At 40.0% G+C, this 14,175-nt stretch overlaps 1 protein-coding gene across 4 annotated transcripts in view; it reads left to right on the top strand.

The window, feature by feature from the left end:
• ighmbp2 (immunoglobulin mu DNA binding protein 2) overlaps positions 1-7,319 on the top strand; it is a 79,868-nt gene extending 72,549 nt beyond the window's left edge. For all 4 annotated transcript variants that reach the window (XM_059975508.1, XM_059975506.1, XM_059975507.1 and 1 more), the window contains one exon: positions 5,241-7,319. In XM_059975508.1, coding sequence (XP_059831491.1) covers positions 5,241-5,435 — 195 coding nt within the window. In that variant the 3' untranslated portion in view covers positions 5,436-7,319. The remainder of the gene's footprint in view (positions 1-5,240) is intronic.
• Positions 7,320-14,175: the final 6,856 nt, after the last annotated feature.

Raw genomic sequence — 14,175 nt, 5'->3', positions numbered from 1 at the left:
TGTCAATCTGACGTTTGTCATTCAGTCCAGCTGATCCTTGAGAAAGAGGTGATGAACAAAATAAACAAGTGTACAGTTGACCATGAGCTTTCTTTACCCTGGCTGATCTGATAATGTTCTTTGCTCCATTTTTTTGCCTGTTTCCTATTGCCCATGGTTCCCTTGCGGATAGATCAAAGGTCTATGGTGATCTTTACTTCAGCCCCCCACTGTTCTGAAGATTCACCACTCTCCAAGGGAAGGAATTCTTTGCCAATTTTGTATTAAATTGATGATTCTTTATTCTGAAACTATGCCTCCTAATTTTATATTCCCTCAAAAGGGAAGACATCTCAGCATCTATCTTGCTATATACCTCCTCAGAAATCCATATATGCTTTAATAAGATCTTCTCTCTCTTGCATAAACATCAATGATTATAGCAGATTGTGCTTAAATTTTCCTCCAAAGTATCTCCTTTCATCTCAGGAATAAATCTACTAAATCTTCTCTGAATTGCCTCCTGTGCAAGTCAATTCCCTTCTTAAAAACCTGTGGCAAAGACACACTTGTGGAGAAAGTGGGAGGAACCAACATTCTGCCTAAGGCTTCAGAATGTCAGAGAAATGTATATACTATACATCCTGAAATTCTTTTTCTTCACAAACATCCACAAAAACAGAGGAGGGGCCCAAAGAATGAATGACAGTTAAAACATTAGAACCCCAAAGCCCCCCACCCCCTCCCATACACAAGCAGCAGAAAGGCAATGACCTCCACCCCCACCAGCCAAAAAGCATCACCACCCTCCACCAAGCACTTGACCGTGCAAAGCATCAATAAAGACACAGATTTGCAGTACGCCATAAACTACTCATTTACCCGAGAATTCGTCATACCACAGGCTGTGTCTCTGCCTGATAAGGGAAAAAGAGGTATCCCCATTTCACAGCGAGAGAGGAGATATAACAAACAACTCGGTGATTTACGGTGTTAAAAGCCTGTGGCGTCGCTTTTTCCGAGCTTTGTGCCCAGAGGGTCAGCCCTAAAAAGGATCAGCTCTCCAGACACACAACCCACAGCAGCAAATCCGCTGCTCCCGATGTTCCATATTTTCTCGCAACACTTTGGTCAGGGGCACCAGCCTAGAATCAGCATCTCCTCCAGAGCCACGAAAATCTGGCACCCTGAAGGCACACTAATCTTCCAGGCTGCATCTTTGCGATATCAAAAAGCAGCCAGTCGTGAGGCCCTGTGAGTGGGTCCCATTCCCACAAAGTACCAAAGTCAGAGAATAACTCCAGGTCAGGGTCTTCAAAAGAAACTTGTAAAGGAGAGAAAAAAGAGATATCAAAGATAGGAATAGAGCTGTTTCTGAAGATGCAAGCAAAGGAGTCACTGCTTAGCACCATCATAACTTAGCTCCACCCCTGCACATGCACGCACCTTTTGCTACTCGTGCACAGAGGAATTTAAACTGCGTACAAAATGTTGTCCTCTACCTCGTTGGCATGTTAAATATATTTCACGATCATACACAATTACATTTCATTTTCCAGTTTCTGATGCGGATGGTGTTTGCAACACAGAGTTTACAGTGATTTGCTTGCAGATTTTAGAAATGGCTTTTTTATACTGTTTTATTGAAGAAGTTATTGATTCACTATTTTGAATTCCAAAGAAGCAAAGAGCATGAAGCACAAAAGGTCTGCTAGTTCACTTAAAGAGGAATGGCTTAATGAAAGAGTAGAAATGGCTACACTATAAGCTCATGAGGTCAGGAACATGCAGCTATGAGAAATATTTATATACAATACAGAAACTGGTATTACGTGTGTATTGTCACGGTGCAGAAGTTGCAGGAGAATTTGCAAGTGAGAAGAAGTGGAGTGATATTTGCAAACTTGACTTTTTAAAGTATCATTTAGCAAGCAAATCACATATGGATAGTGGTCAAAAGGTCTAGTGAGAAAATTCTTCATTACCCACTACAGGCTTGCTACATATGTTTTGTGAGAGTGCAGATGAACAAGAGCGAAATCAATCAAACTGAAAGTAGATCGAAGTTCTTATTGACAGCATTTTGTTAGCTATTAAAATGAATACCTCTATATGTAAAATTCAGTGCATACATGTTGTTGTCACCTGGCAAAAAAATTGCACAGCACAAGATTTTTGCACACAGTGGTAATTGCTTCTGGTCAAATTAGAGGGAGCATTGGGAGGAACTGAAGGAAAAATTGTCGAGGATGAGGACCAATTCTGCCAGATGGAGGAGGGTAGTGATGGAGAGAACTGGTTGGTTCTTTTATTGATGAAAAAAAGGGAGAGCTTTAAAGCCTTTGTGATAGGGGATAGAGGTATATAGGGACTGAACATCCATGGTGAAAATAAGGTGGTCAAGATCAGGGAATTGAAAGATACTAAGGAGATTGAGAGCGTGAGAAGTATTGTGGATGTAGTTGGGAAGGGACTGAACCAAAGAGGTTAGAGTGGAGTCGAGGTATGAGGACACGAGTTCAGTGGAACAGGAACAGGCAAAGTCAATGGGCCCACCCAGACAGTCAGGTTTGTAGATATAGGTAGGAGGTAGAAGCAAACTATGAGTTTGGCAGTGGATAGGAGTTCTCCAGAATTGATGAGGTCAGTGATGGTGTTGGAGGCAGTTTTCTGATGGATTGGAGTGAGATCTTCTTCAAGGGGTCTGAGAGTTGCTACCTAGCCTCTAGGGGTCAGTCTGCCACACTACAACAGCACCCCCTTTATCTGCAGGACAATGTATATTGTCTTCTTGCAGGCAGCCACAAAACAAAGAAACACAATAGTATTCACGAAAAACCCCATACCGAAAAGACAGTCAAACATACAGCGTGCGGAATAGATAGACAAGTCATGCAAACAATAAAAAACGAGCAAACAAGCAATCCACAGAATATGAGCAGCAGCGTCCCGGACAGGAAGTCCACAGATACTTGGCATCACTGGTCCAGGAGCCCGATGACTGCAGGCCACGGCCATGGAGCTAGGCTCAGCGCTGAGGCAAGTAAAGCCTCACAGAGTAGTCCTTTGCCCTCAGCCTCGAAACCTTAATCTTTTTAAGCTGGCTTGGCGCTTAAATTGGCCAAAGATGGGTTCATTACCTGCTCTCGGGTTTGGGCCCCAGCCTTCAATCAACCCCAAATCAGTCTGGCCCCAAAATCCACTCCAGCAATGGCCGCCCCGGCTGTACCTATATTCTCAAGAGTCCAGTTCGCCAAATTTAGTATTTGCCAAATACCACAACAACACCAGGTCATGCAGACTGTTCAAAAGCAAATGAAAGGCTGCGGATTGCAGTGGTCGTAGCCCTGAAAAAGTATATTAGTAGAATTGTTAGTAGTTTTGTTAACTATCTGCAAAGCATTGGTGTGTCTCGCCAGCACCATCTTCGCCAGGAAAATCCAGTGGTGCAGTGGACAAGAAATAGTGATGATGTACTGATTCAAATCACAGTAATTTGAACCAGTGTGTTATTGGTGGAATTCCTATGCAATCACTGCCCTTTTCCCTCTTGGTGACAGTGCTTAGGTTTGAAAAAATAGATAACAAATTGTCATACTACATGTTGTGGATAGAAGGAAGTATTGAAATTTAAGATTATGGAAATGTTTGGAACTCTTTTATCTCCTTCCTTTCCAACAATCTACAATGTAGTTGTATGGAACAAGCCCCAAAATGTCCATCCAAACTGGTCCTATTTACCTTCACGAGGAAATCTGCAGATGCTGGAAATTCAAGCAACACACACACAAAATGCTGGTGAACACAGCAGGCCAGGCAGCATCTATAAGGAGAAGCACTGTCAACGTTTCAGGCTGAGACCCTTTGTCAGGACACAATATTTACCTTCATATTAGCACATAATTTCTTAATCCTTCCTCATTCATGTACCTATTCAGTTGTTGAGGCCTCCATTGGTCAGAGTTGACCGTGGATATTGCGTCCTAGCTGTCGAGATGTGCAAACCTGGGCAGTACGATATGGAGAGCAAGCTGTTGCCTATTTAGGAAGCCTCCCAAATCCACACACTTGATGAACCCAAAGGAACGACAGAGACTGATACAGTTTGGTACTAGTAGTATCAGAGGAGTTGGCAATCAGCTTTGAACTCAACGTAGGACTCCCTTGCGGACTCCAGCTCCAGATTTTTCCTCATTGTCCCCATTACCATAGCCTACCTGGCTATGTATGTAGGCCTCTGTTAGTCTCGTGACACCATGGATTTGCGCCTTTGAAAGTTTCCAGGGCGCGAGCCTGGACAAGGTTGTATGGAAGACCGGCAGTTGCCCAAACTGCAAGTCTCCCCTCTCCACACAGGGGAAGGGCATTAGGACCCATACAGCTTGTCATCGCAGAGCAATGTGTGGTTAAGTGGCTTGCTCAATGACATACGCAGCCTCAGCCAACTAGCGATCTTCAGATCACTAGATGAATGCCTTAACCACTTGGCCACGTGCCAACACCTGGCTGTGACAACCTAAGGAACCTGTTCAACTCTTTTCCAAAGGCTGTTACTTTACCAGCCTCATCCACTTCTGGCAGGTTATTCCACATAAATACCATGCTTTGTGGGGAAAAAAAAGTTGCCCTTCAAGTTCATATTAAATATTTCCCCTCTTACCTTAAACTTATGCCCCCCTGTAGTTCTTGATTTGCCAAAGCTGTATGCCCCTCATAATTTTATACATCTCAATAAGATCGCTTCACAGTCTTTTACGCTCCAAGGAATAAAACCCTAGCCTGATCAACATCTCCCTGTAACTCAATCCCTCAAATCCTGAGAACACCCTTGTAAACTTTTCTGCAATCTTTCCACTGCTACGTAATTTTTTTTGTCATCACCTACCCTAGTATCGTTGCAGAATTATGAGGTGCAGCATTTGTTTTTTACTAAATTTTTCTTACTTTATTAAACAAACACATAGCTACAAACAAGCATCGGCTATCAGTTCACAGTTCTGCATTTGATAATATTACTTTCTTTTCCTCTTGTGAGTGATGCCTGATCAGTGTTTTTATATTCCCATCACTCATATTGTTTTTAGTGAAGATTTTCATTTGAGAAATTTGGATGGACACTTAGAATTTGATCTTGTCAATACTTCTCAAGCAAGATTCTTAGGCTTGTATGGCTTCCGTTGTTTTCTTTTGCTTGATTTTGCAGCCATTTCTATCCTCAATGTTATGAGTAGTGTAAAATTGTCTCCTCTTTGTTGTCCTAGGTTCATGGATGTAGTGCACATGCCAAAGCACACGCCCGAAAACTCATCAGTAGAGAAGGTGTTCTATACGCAGGCAGCAGCTCTAAAGACAAAACATTAGATCCAGTGAAGAGGGCTCATCTGCAGAGAAAACTGGGAAAGAAAATTGATCAGTTAGCTAGCCAACGAAGTGCCAAAAAGGAAAGTAAAAATTGAAGTACGATGCTGTACCATAAATTTATTTAAGAACCTATTTATTTCACATTTTCTATTATCAACATAACTTCTAGAAAACAGTAATAAATATTTTTGATTACACTAAAATAATTATGGAAAGTAACTTTGGCTCTTCTGTGAATGTTATGGATTGTATAGTAATGGGTATTGTTGAGGCACAGTTTCCCATTCTTTTAGTGGCAACTGATGTTGGAAAAGCCAGCAAAAACTACAAGTCATAATCCAGGCACCAATTCCACTGTGATGGATAGCAATCATCTGTAGCAATCAGGTGGTCATTATTGATCATTTAACTGTGTTTGAAAACATCTGTAACATAATGGAAATTGACAGATTGGGACTACTTATTTCCAAATGTCTTACTGATCAGTAAAAGTATTATAAATATTTGTCGATATCTACAGAACTATTTTCTATTTCCCCATTTAAGAAATAAACTTAATTAATTTCTGACTGAGCTCCCCTAACTGTGCAAGCTATTAATACACCTCCAGACTTGCATGCTTCCACAGTTGTTCTAAGAGATAACATTGACTATGAGGAGAACTTGAACAGGGGTCTTAAAGGATAGGTACCCAAGTTCAGGTATTTCAAACTTCTAAGGAAGTAGAGGCGCTTTCCTCATAATTGCACTTATGTGCTTGGCCCAGGACAGATTCTCTGAAATGATTAACACTGAGGAATTTAAAGTGGCTGATCCTCTTCACCTTTCTGATTCTCCAGTGAGGACTGGCTCACTGGCTCCGATTTACTCCTTGTGAAGTCAATCTTCAGCTCTTTGGTTTTGCTGACATCGACTGAGAGGTTGTTATTATGACACCATTCAGCCAGATTTTCAATCTCCCTCCTGTAAGCCGATTTTTGATTCGGCCAATGACAGTGATGGCTTTAGCAAACTTAAATATGGCATTGGAGCAGTGCTTAGCCTCACAGTCAAAATATATATCGAGTATAGCAGGAAGCTAAGCACACAGCCTTGTGGTGCACCTGTTCTGATTGAGATTGCGGAGGAGATGCTGTTGCAAATCCAAACTGACTGCGTCTGCAAGTGAGGAAATCCAGGATCCAATTGCACAAGGTGGCAATAAGGCTAAGGTTCTGAAGCTTATTGATTAGTTTTATGGAGGAAATAGTATTGAATACCGAGCTTTGTCGATAAAGAGCATCCTGATGTATGCATCTTTGCCATCAGTCCAGGGTTGAGTGAAGAGCCAATGAAATGGCAACTGCTTTGCAAATATAAAATATATAAAGTTTACTTAAAATGATCCATTTTTGCTGACCAATGCTTCAATGAAATGTATGGATTTTGAAACAAAGGCATGGATGTCATAGTTGAAATGGTAATTAAAGTCCAGTTGCATGGTCTTTACACTGTTAGAAGGATAGAAACTTCTGAAGTACTGCATGAACATGTGGAATGAAAGCTGTAAGTTATTGCCCATGATTTTCTGATTCCCCTCCCTCTCAAAGTGTGTTGTTTTACAAAAATTTCAGAAATTCTAATTTTACTTGAGAATTGTAATTCCCTCATTTCAAATATTCCAGTAAAATTATTTTTTGTTGAATTGATATCTCAACTATCTTAGTTATATTTATTTTGAATATTATATACTGTTTAAAAAACTGACTCAAATTGCCCTTTCTCAAATTGTGCTGGTTGCAGTCTGTGTGTGTTTAATCAGATTGCTGATAGCAACTTTTATCATGGAAGAGAAATGCTTTTTATTGAAGTTAACACCATCACTTCAGTCATGACTGCAAAATTTGGACTTGAATCTCTTGCTCTAGGAACAAAATGCTGGCTTGTCTATTATTCTAGACATTGATTAATGAAAATAAATGCAGAACAAATTATTCTTTCTGGTGACTCAGTGTCAATATGGCTTAATGCCCAATAATTTATAAGTGAAAAAAGGTATCATCAGTCTTTTTCGATAGTAAGCAGTTAAGGAAGCTTAAATCATTTGTGCAAACCAGAGCCTAGAATTGACCAATGTAAAATTATTCAAGAAGACTTCCTGTGATGTTTTGAATTATTCCCATGCTCTTCCTTCATGAGCAGCTAACAGGAGAAATGACAGGGGTTTGAGTTTAGACAACACACAATATACCTTTTCCCTGAATTCTTGGCTTGATTACTGATATCCTGGGTGATGCATATGAAGTTTAATGGAACTTTTGCAAGTTTAATGACTTGCAAGACACTCCAATGGTATGCACTGAAGTGGTTAAATTTTCCTACATAATAACAAGAAAATGATTGTATAATTTCACAGCAAAGCGCTTTTTTTATGTACACCCAGCTGCACTATCCCATGTTAGATATAAAGTACAGATTACACTTTGGTCTGACAGTCCACATATTTTATTGCTCCCGTGAAATGTATTCAACCTGAAACTCAACTAGATTAAATGTTAAGCATCTTAAATCAATGGTTGTAACATAAAGGGAAAGGGATAAATCATGCTTGAGAAAATCAACAGCTTTCCAAATAGGTCATGCCACATTTTTATATGGAAAACACAAGGAGAATGACCAGGGCCCATTGACAGTTCACTAACCCACTGTTCTGAATCAGCAAATTTATATCATGGGCTTGGGCAGGATTTTGAAAGACTGCTGGTGAATTTCCATATGTTGTATATGGAACCATAAAGTTGTCACCACTACAGAGATTTGGCTGTTGCAAGGCCAGGAATGGGTGCTGGATATTCAGGGGTTTTGATGTTCTGTAAGTGACAGAAAGGGAAGTAAAAGTGGCAGGGGTGGCATTTCTAATCAAGGATGGTATCACAGCTGCAGAAAGGAACAACATCATGGAAGGATTGTCTACTGTGGGTGGAAGTCATAAAGAGGAAGGGAGCAATCACTGTATTGGAAATATTCTATAGACCACCCAATATCATTAGACATTGAAGACGGATCAGGAGGCATATTTTGGAAAGCTACAAAACTAACAGGGTTTAGATCATGGGTAATTTCATCTTCCCTAAAATTGATTGGCACTTCCTTAGTGCAAAAGGTTAGATTGGCAGAATTTGTCAGGTGCGTCCAGGAAGGATTTCTGACACAATATGTAGATAGGCCGACTAAAGGAGAGGCCATACTGGAATTAGTACTAGGCAATGAACCAGGTCAGGTGTCCTATCTCTCAGTGGGTCACCATTTTGGAAACAGTGACCACAACTCCCTGACCTTTTATCATAGTATTGGACAAGGATAGGAACAGATGGTATAGGAAAGTACCATGATGCTATTAGGCAGACATTTGGGAGTGTAAATTAGGAATTAATGTACTCAGGGAAATGCAAAAGAGAAATGTAGAGATTGTTTAGTGAACACTTGCATAGGGTTTTGGTTAGGTTGTCCCATTGAAGCAGGGAAAGCATGGTGGGGTGAAGGAACTATGGTTGACAAGATATGGAACATCTAGTCAAGAGGAAGAAATAAGCTTATTTAAGGTTTAGGAAGCAATGATCAGACAGGGCTTCTAGCAAGTTACAAGGTAGCCAGGAAGGAGCTGAAGAATGGAATTAGGAGAGCTAGAAGGGGACGTGAGAGGGCCTTGGCAAATAGCATTAAGGAAAACACTAAGGTGTTCCACACATAAGTGAAGAATGGGAGGGTGGCTAGGGTGAGGGTAGGACTGATCAGAGATGTAAGAGGAAACTTGTGCCTCAAGTAAAAGGATGTAGATAAGGTCCTTAACAAATACTTAAATACTCACCAGTAAGAGAGACCTTGACATTTGTAAGGATGGTGTAAAACAGGCTGATATGCTTGAACATGTCAACTTTAAGAAAAAGGATGTGCTGGAAATTCTGAAAATCATTAGGATAGATAATTCACCAAGGTTGGATGGGACATACCACAGGTTACTATGGGAAGCGAGGAAAGAGATTTGATGAAGATCTTTGCATCTGTGATGGGGTCCTGAATTACCCCTATGAACTGTGTTTTTGAAAAGAGAGTGGGAGTTGTTCAACACTGGACACCTTGTTATTGAGAGAGAGAGAGAGAGAGAGAGAAAGACTGCTTGGAGATGGTGTTACGGTTTCTCTGCAAGCATGTTTACACTTTTACAAGGACACTGTCAGCTTCTGTATTCTCACAGAGAGAGAAGAGAGGAGTTGTTTGAAGGACAGCTGGCTGTTCAGCATGGTGAGATAAATAGGAAGTCTGCTGATGGATCTACAGACACATGGTTTTGGACACTGAATGAGCTTTGCTGTGCCCACAGAAAAGGTGGGTTTTGGAGGATCGATCAGTGGCTCTCGCAGTGTGAAAAGGGTGTGACCGGAGGGGAATTATTCGTGTGTCCAACCCTCGCCTGGGTTAATAATTCCACCACAGAAGAGTGGTCCCCTTTGTTGTGGTCACAGTCGGTGATTTTCATAGGATTTCGGAGGACAACGGGACGATCAACAGCGTCAGCTTAGATGAAGACTCAAAACTCTCTCTCTCTCTCCATCACTACTCGATGCAATACCACAAACTGAACTGAACTTTAGTCATCATCGTAAGACTGTATCCATTTACCCCTAGGCTTGAAGAAGCTTGCTTTTCCTATTTCCACATTTATATATAATCATTATTAACCTGTTTGATATATCTGCATTTATATTACTGTATTGTGTAGTTATTAATAATTAGCATTTGTTTATAGCAATACCAGACTCCACGGTGTTTTCTATTTCTGCTGGTTCTTTAACCCGTCACGGGGTACGTGGCACATCTCACTAGCCTCCAGATGACTGGAGGGTAGCAAGTTTGGGCTTTTCTCTCTGAAGCGAAGGAGGATGAGAGGTGACTTGATAGAGGTGTACAAGATGATAAGCTTAGACTGGGGGGGTAGCTGGAGACTTACCCCAGGGCAGAAATAGTTAATACGATGGTCGTAATTTTAAATGAATTTGAGGAAAGTTTGTGGGGACTTCAGAGGTTAAGTTTTTTTTAACACGGAGAATGGTAAGTGTGTGAAATGCACTGCCCAGGGTGGTGGTAGAGGTGCATACATCAGGGGCGTTAAGAAACTCTTAGGCATATCAATGGAGGACTGCATAGGAGGGAAGGGTTAGATTGATCTTAGTGTAGCTTAAAAGGTCAGCAACATTGTGGGCCTCAGAGCCTGTACTGTTCTGTGATGTTCAATGCAACGCATTTATATATTTTTTTAGATTAAAGTAATTAAGCAGATTCTAGAAATATTCTTGCTTACTCATTACCAAATTTAATGACGTATGTCAGTGATAATAAACTTGATTCTGATTATCTTAATTATTATTTATGGTTAAATGCTAGTTTGCATATACAACTCAATCATCTGCCTTTTGATGAGTTCCGCAGCCACCATGTTACTGTGTCTGCTTTTTTTTAAATCATCCTGCTTGAGGAGACCTTTGAAACATAGAAAAAGGTCTACCCTTAGTGCTTCTCCCTACAGATGCTGCCTGGCCTGCTGTGTTCCACCAGCATTTTGTGTGTGTTGCTACCCTTTAACACTGTTTCTTTTCAGGGGATGACAATTAACAGCTACGATTTTGTATTTGCGTATGTATTTTACATTACATTGGCCATGGGGAAGAAGCCACTTTAATATTACTGCATGAAGTATTCCTTACAGTGGCAAAGAAATATTGCTTCTATACTATTGGAGTAATAGGATTAGAAATGTGTGTTTTAAATGAAGTCTCTAAGAGTGATATAAAAATTAAACAGAAATGTAGTTTTCAAGCTTCTAGAAGCTATTTTCATTGGAACACCAAAATCAAGAAAGCCTTCAGCAACTTTTCTTTCATTTCTATTGAATTTGCTTATTATATTAGAGCCATGTTGGGGAAAATAAAGCTGTGTGTTCAGGATCATTGCATGTCCAAAGTTCTAGCAGCCTTTTGGAAGAAATGAAGCTTTGAATAAAATGCAACATGGCCAAGGCTTGATTGCATTTAGAACAAGAGTTTCAAACAAAAATATTGAGAATGAAAGTTTTTTTTCAAACGTCACCCCTCTCCTCCAAAATGAGCTCAAATTAGGAACACCCCATGAATCCCTAAGAAATTGACATTCATAAAATTTACATTGATGAACCACTGAGTATATGGAGACAATAAAGATAAGAATGATTCCATTAGTTTTCAATCTGCAGTGGGGAGAGAGGTATGTGTGGCCAATTTCACTTGGGTCCATTTCCTCCATGTTCTCAATACAATTTTGATCAAAAACTTAAGGGCATCACAATTTCTGGTTGGATGTCTTGTGTTTATGCTGCCTTCTCTTTGTAAAAGAATGTTGAAACATATAAATATCAGGAACTCATTTTGTAGCACAAAGCAGGATTCTGTAGATTGTGCAGAAAGTTTTCAAAACAATGTTTTTACATGCCAACACTTTCAAAGATAACTTGCCACCTGAATCTATATCCTACAACACCAAGCTTGGCAAGGGTTCAACAAGTTGAAGTCTAAGGCATTTTATGGGATTGGACTACAGCAATGGTTCCCAAACCACTTTGGGTTAATGTGTACTTGGCTCCCAAACCACATCCTCAGCTCTCTTTCTGGCCATTACATAAAATCTTTAAAGAATTTTGGTTTGAGATACACTGCAAAAGAAAATCGGAACTGCAAATGCAAATCAGTGTCAAAGAGTTGCAAAACCTACTCAAAGCTATTTAAAACTATAAAATTACTACTTTTTAATTACAACAAAAACAATTTTTATCAACAATTTTAGAGTGTACATGAGTCCAACTATTCACTACTTTCAATGAGATGAATGGTCTTGGTGCAGTGATATCAGCGTCTCATCATCAGGATGAATGGATTTATTGTGAGGCTGATATTTATTGTGACTTCACTGATCGAGGTCAGCTGTGGATTTTGCATTCCAGCTGTGATACACAAGCCTGTACGCAAACAAGGGCAGTATGATATGCAGAGCAAGCTGCTGCCCTTGCAGCAGTCTCCTCCCTCCACATAGCTGATGAACCCAAAGGAATGGCAGAGACCAATACAGTTTTGCACCAGCTGCATCACAGGAGTGGCCTGTTAGCGTTGAACTCAGTACTATCTGAGGGACTTCAGCTCTAGATTTTCCCTCAGGGTTTACTCCTAAGGCCTTTCTCAAAAGTGGGTATAGCTGAAAGGCAATCAAAGATTTGAGATCAGAGTTTTCTCCTGGGTGAGCTGCCAGTCAAGTCAAACGAGCCCCATCTGCCTAAAGGAACTGGTGTTAAGGTGACAGTAATCCACATTTATCCCTTCTCCTGTCGGTAGAAATGGTTCTGTCAGGTTTAGGAACCAAGCCACACATAAAGGAGCTGGATTTGATTATGAGAAGCTACTTGTGATGCACACTGTTGGGAGGATTTAATAGATAGTCGGTGCTTATCATATAAATGTCTCTTCCCCTACCCCATTTTAGTAGTAAGGATTTCTCCAGATTTGTCCTAGATTTTCAGATATTGACCTAGCCTAGATGTTGCTGTAAACCAAGAGAAACAAATGATATGAATAATAAGAAGCCATTTTTCATTTTCCCATTACATTTCTTTCTAATTGTGCAAGTAATGGGAGCAGAAGGAAGAGACTGGTTGTTTGTGATAGATAGGTATCTTGATGGGCAGGTGTTGCTGCTATCTCACAATTTTAGTTCAATCGCTTCCTTTGATGTCTGTATATAGTTTGCATGTATTAGTTCCCTTCTCCCACATCTTAAAGGTATGCTGGTATGTTAATTGGTGGTGGGAGGCACAAGGTGGAGAACATGACCACTTGAGATACTGTAAGCTAAAGGAAAATTGCTCTGAGAACCAGCATCAACGGTGAGTTGAATGATCTCCTAACAACTCCTAAAAACTAACCGAACACTGCAGTGCTTATTTTTGAAGATAGCCACATATTTGGAAGATATAATTGTAACTTACAAACACAACTTGAAGATAAATCAGTGTATCTCATGCAAATAAAAATAATTCTAATTTGCAAAATGTAATTTAGGGGAAAACTTTTTATGACCATGTCTTCAGGACTGGCTGAAGCACTCGAATATCATTCAAAGCAAGTTCCAAAGTGCACACATTTGAATTTCAAACACTGGAAATCCACTGTACTCATCTGCCTTGTTCCATGCAAGGGTACTGCTGGTGAAGTCTCGATGTGCTAATCCCATGCTACATGAATCCCATATCTTCAGCAGGAAATTTGATTTTGTTAGTCATGGCAGTTTTTTGGTGAGATTTTTAAAAAACCTTGATTTGAGGTGTGGTTGTTTGATGAGTCATCAAGATTAAAGATGGCAATGTAGTTGGCCTCCCAACAAGCAAATTTATACCAAATGCAGATGATGGTGTATAATTAAACTATCATTAATCCCAATACATACTCTTTAGATATATAGTGGATTCCAGTTAATTGGGACACATCAGAACCATTACATTTTCACCCAATTTAGCAGCTGCCCTAATTAGCTGAAGTTTCATGGAAATAGCTTAAGAAGTATAAAAAAAAGGCAAACTAAGTAACAAATTAAAAACAAAAAATGCTGGCAGAACTCAGCAGGCCAGCATTTTGTGTTTTTTTATTTATTTCCAGCATCTGCAGATTCACTCGTGTTGCCTAAGTAACAAATTATTTATTTAAGTGAAACACTGAAGAAATTAGAACACGGCCAATAGCACTGCTGTACTATAAAACTGTGTATTAGTTCTCAATATTT

Source organism: Hypanus sabinus, chromosome 7 (genome assembly GCF_030144855.1).
Source record: "Hypanus sabinus isolate sHypSab1 chromosome 7, sHypSab1.hap1, whole genome shotgun sequence".
NCBI lineage: Eukaryota > Metazoa > Chordata > Chondrichthyes > Myliobatiformes > Dasyatidae > Hypanus > Hypanus sabinus.
The sequence above is the reverse complement of the archived record's forward strand: the minus strand, read 5'-3'. Positions and strand labels throughout refer to the sequence as shown.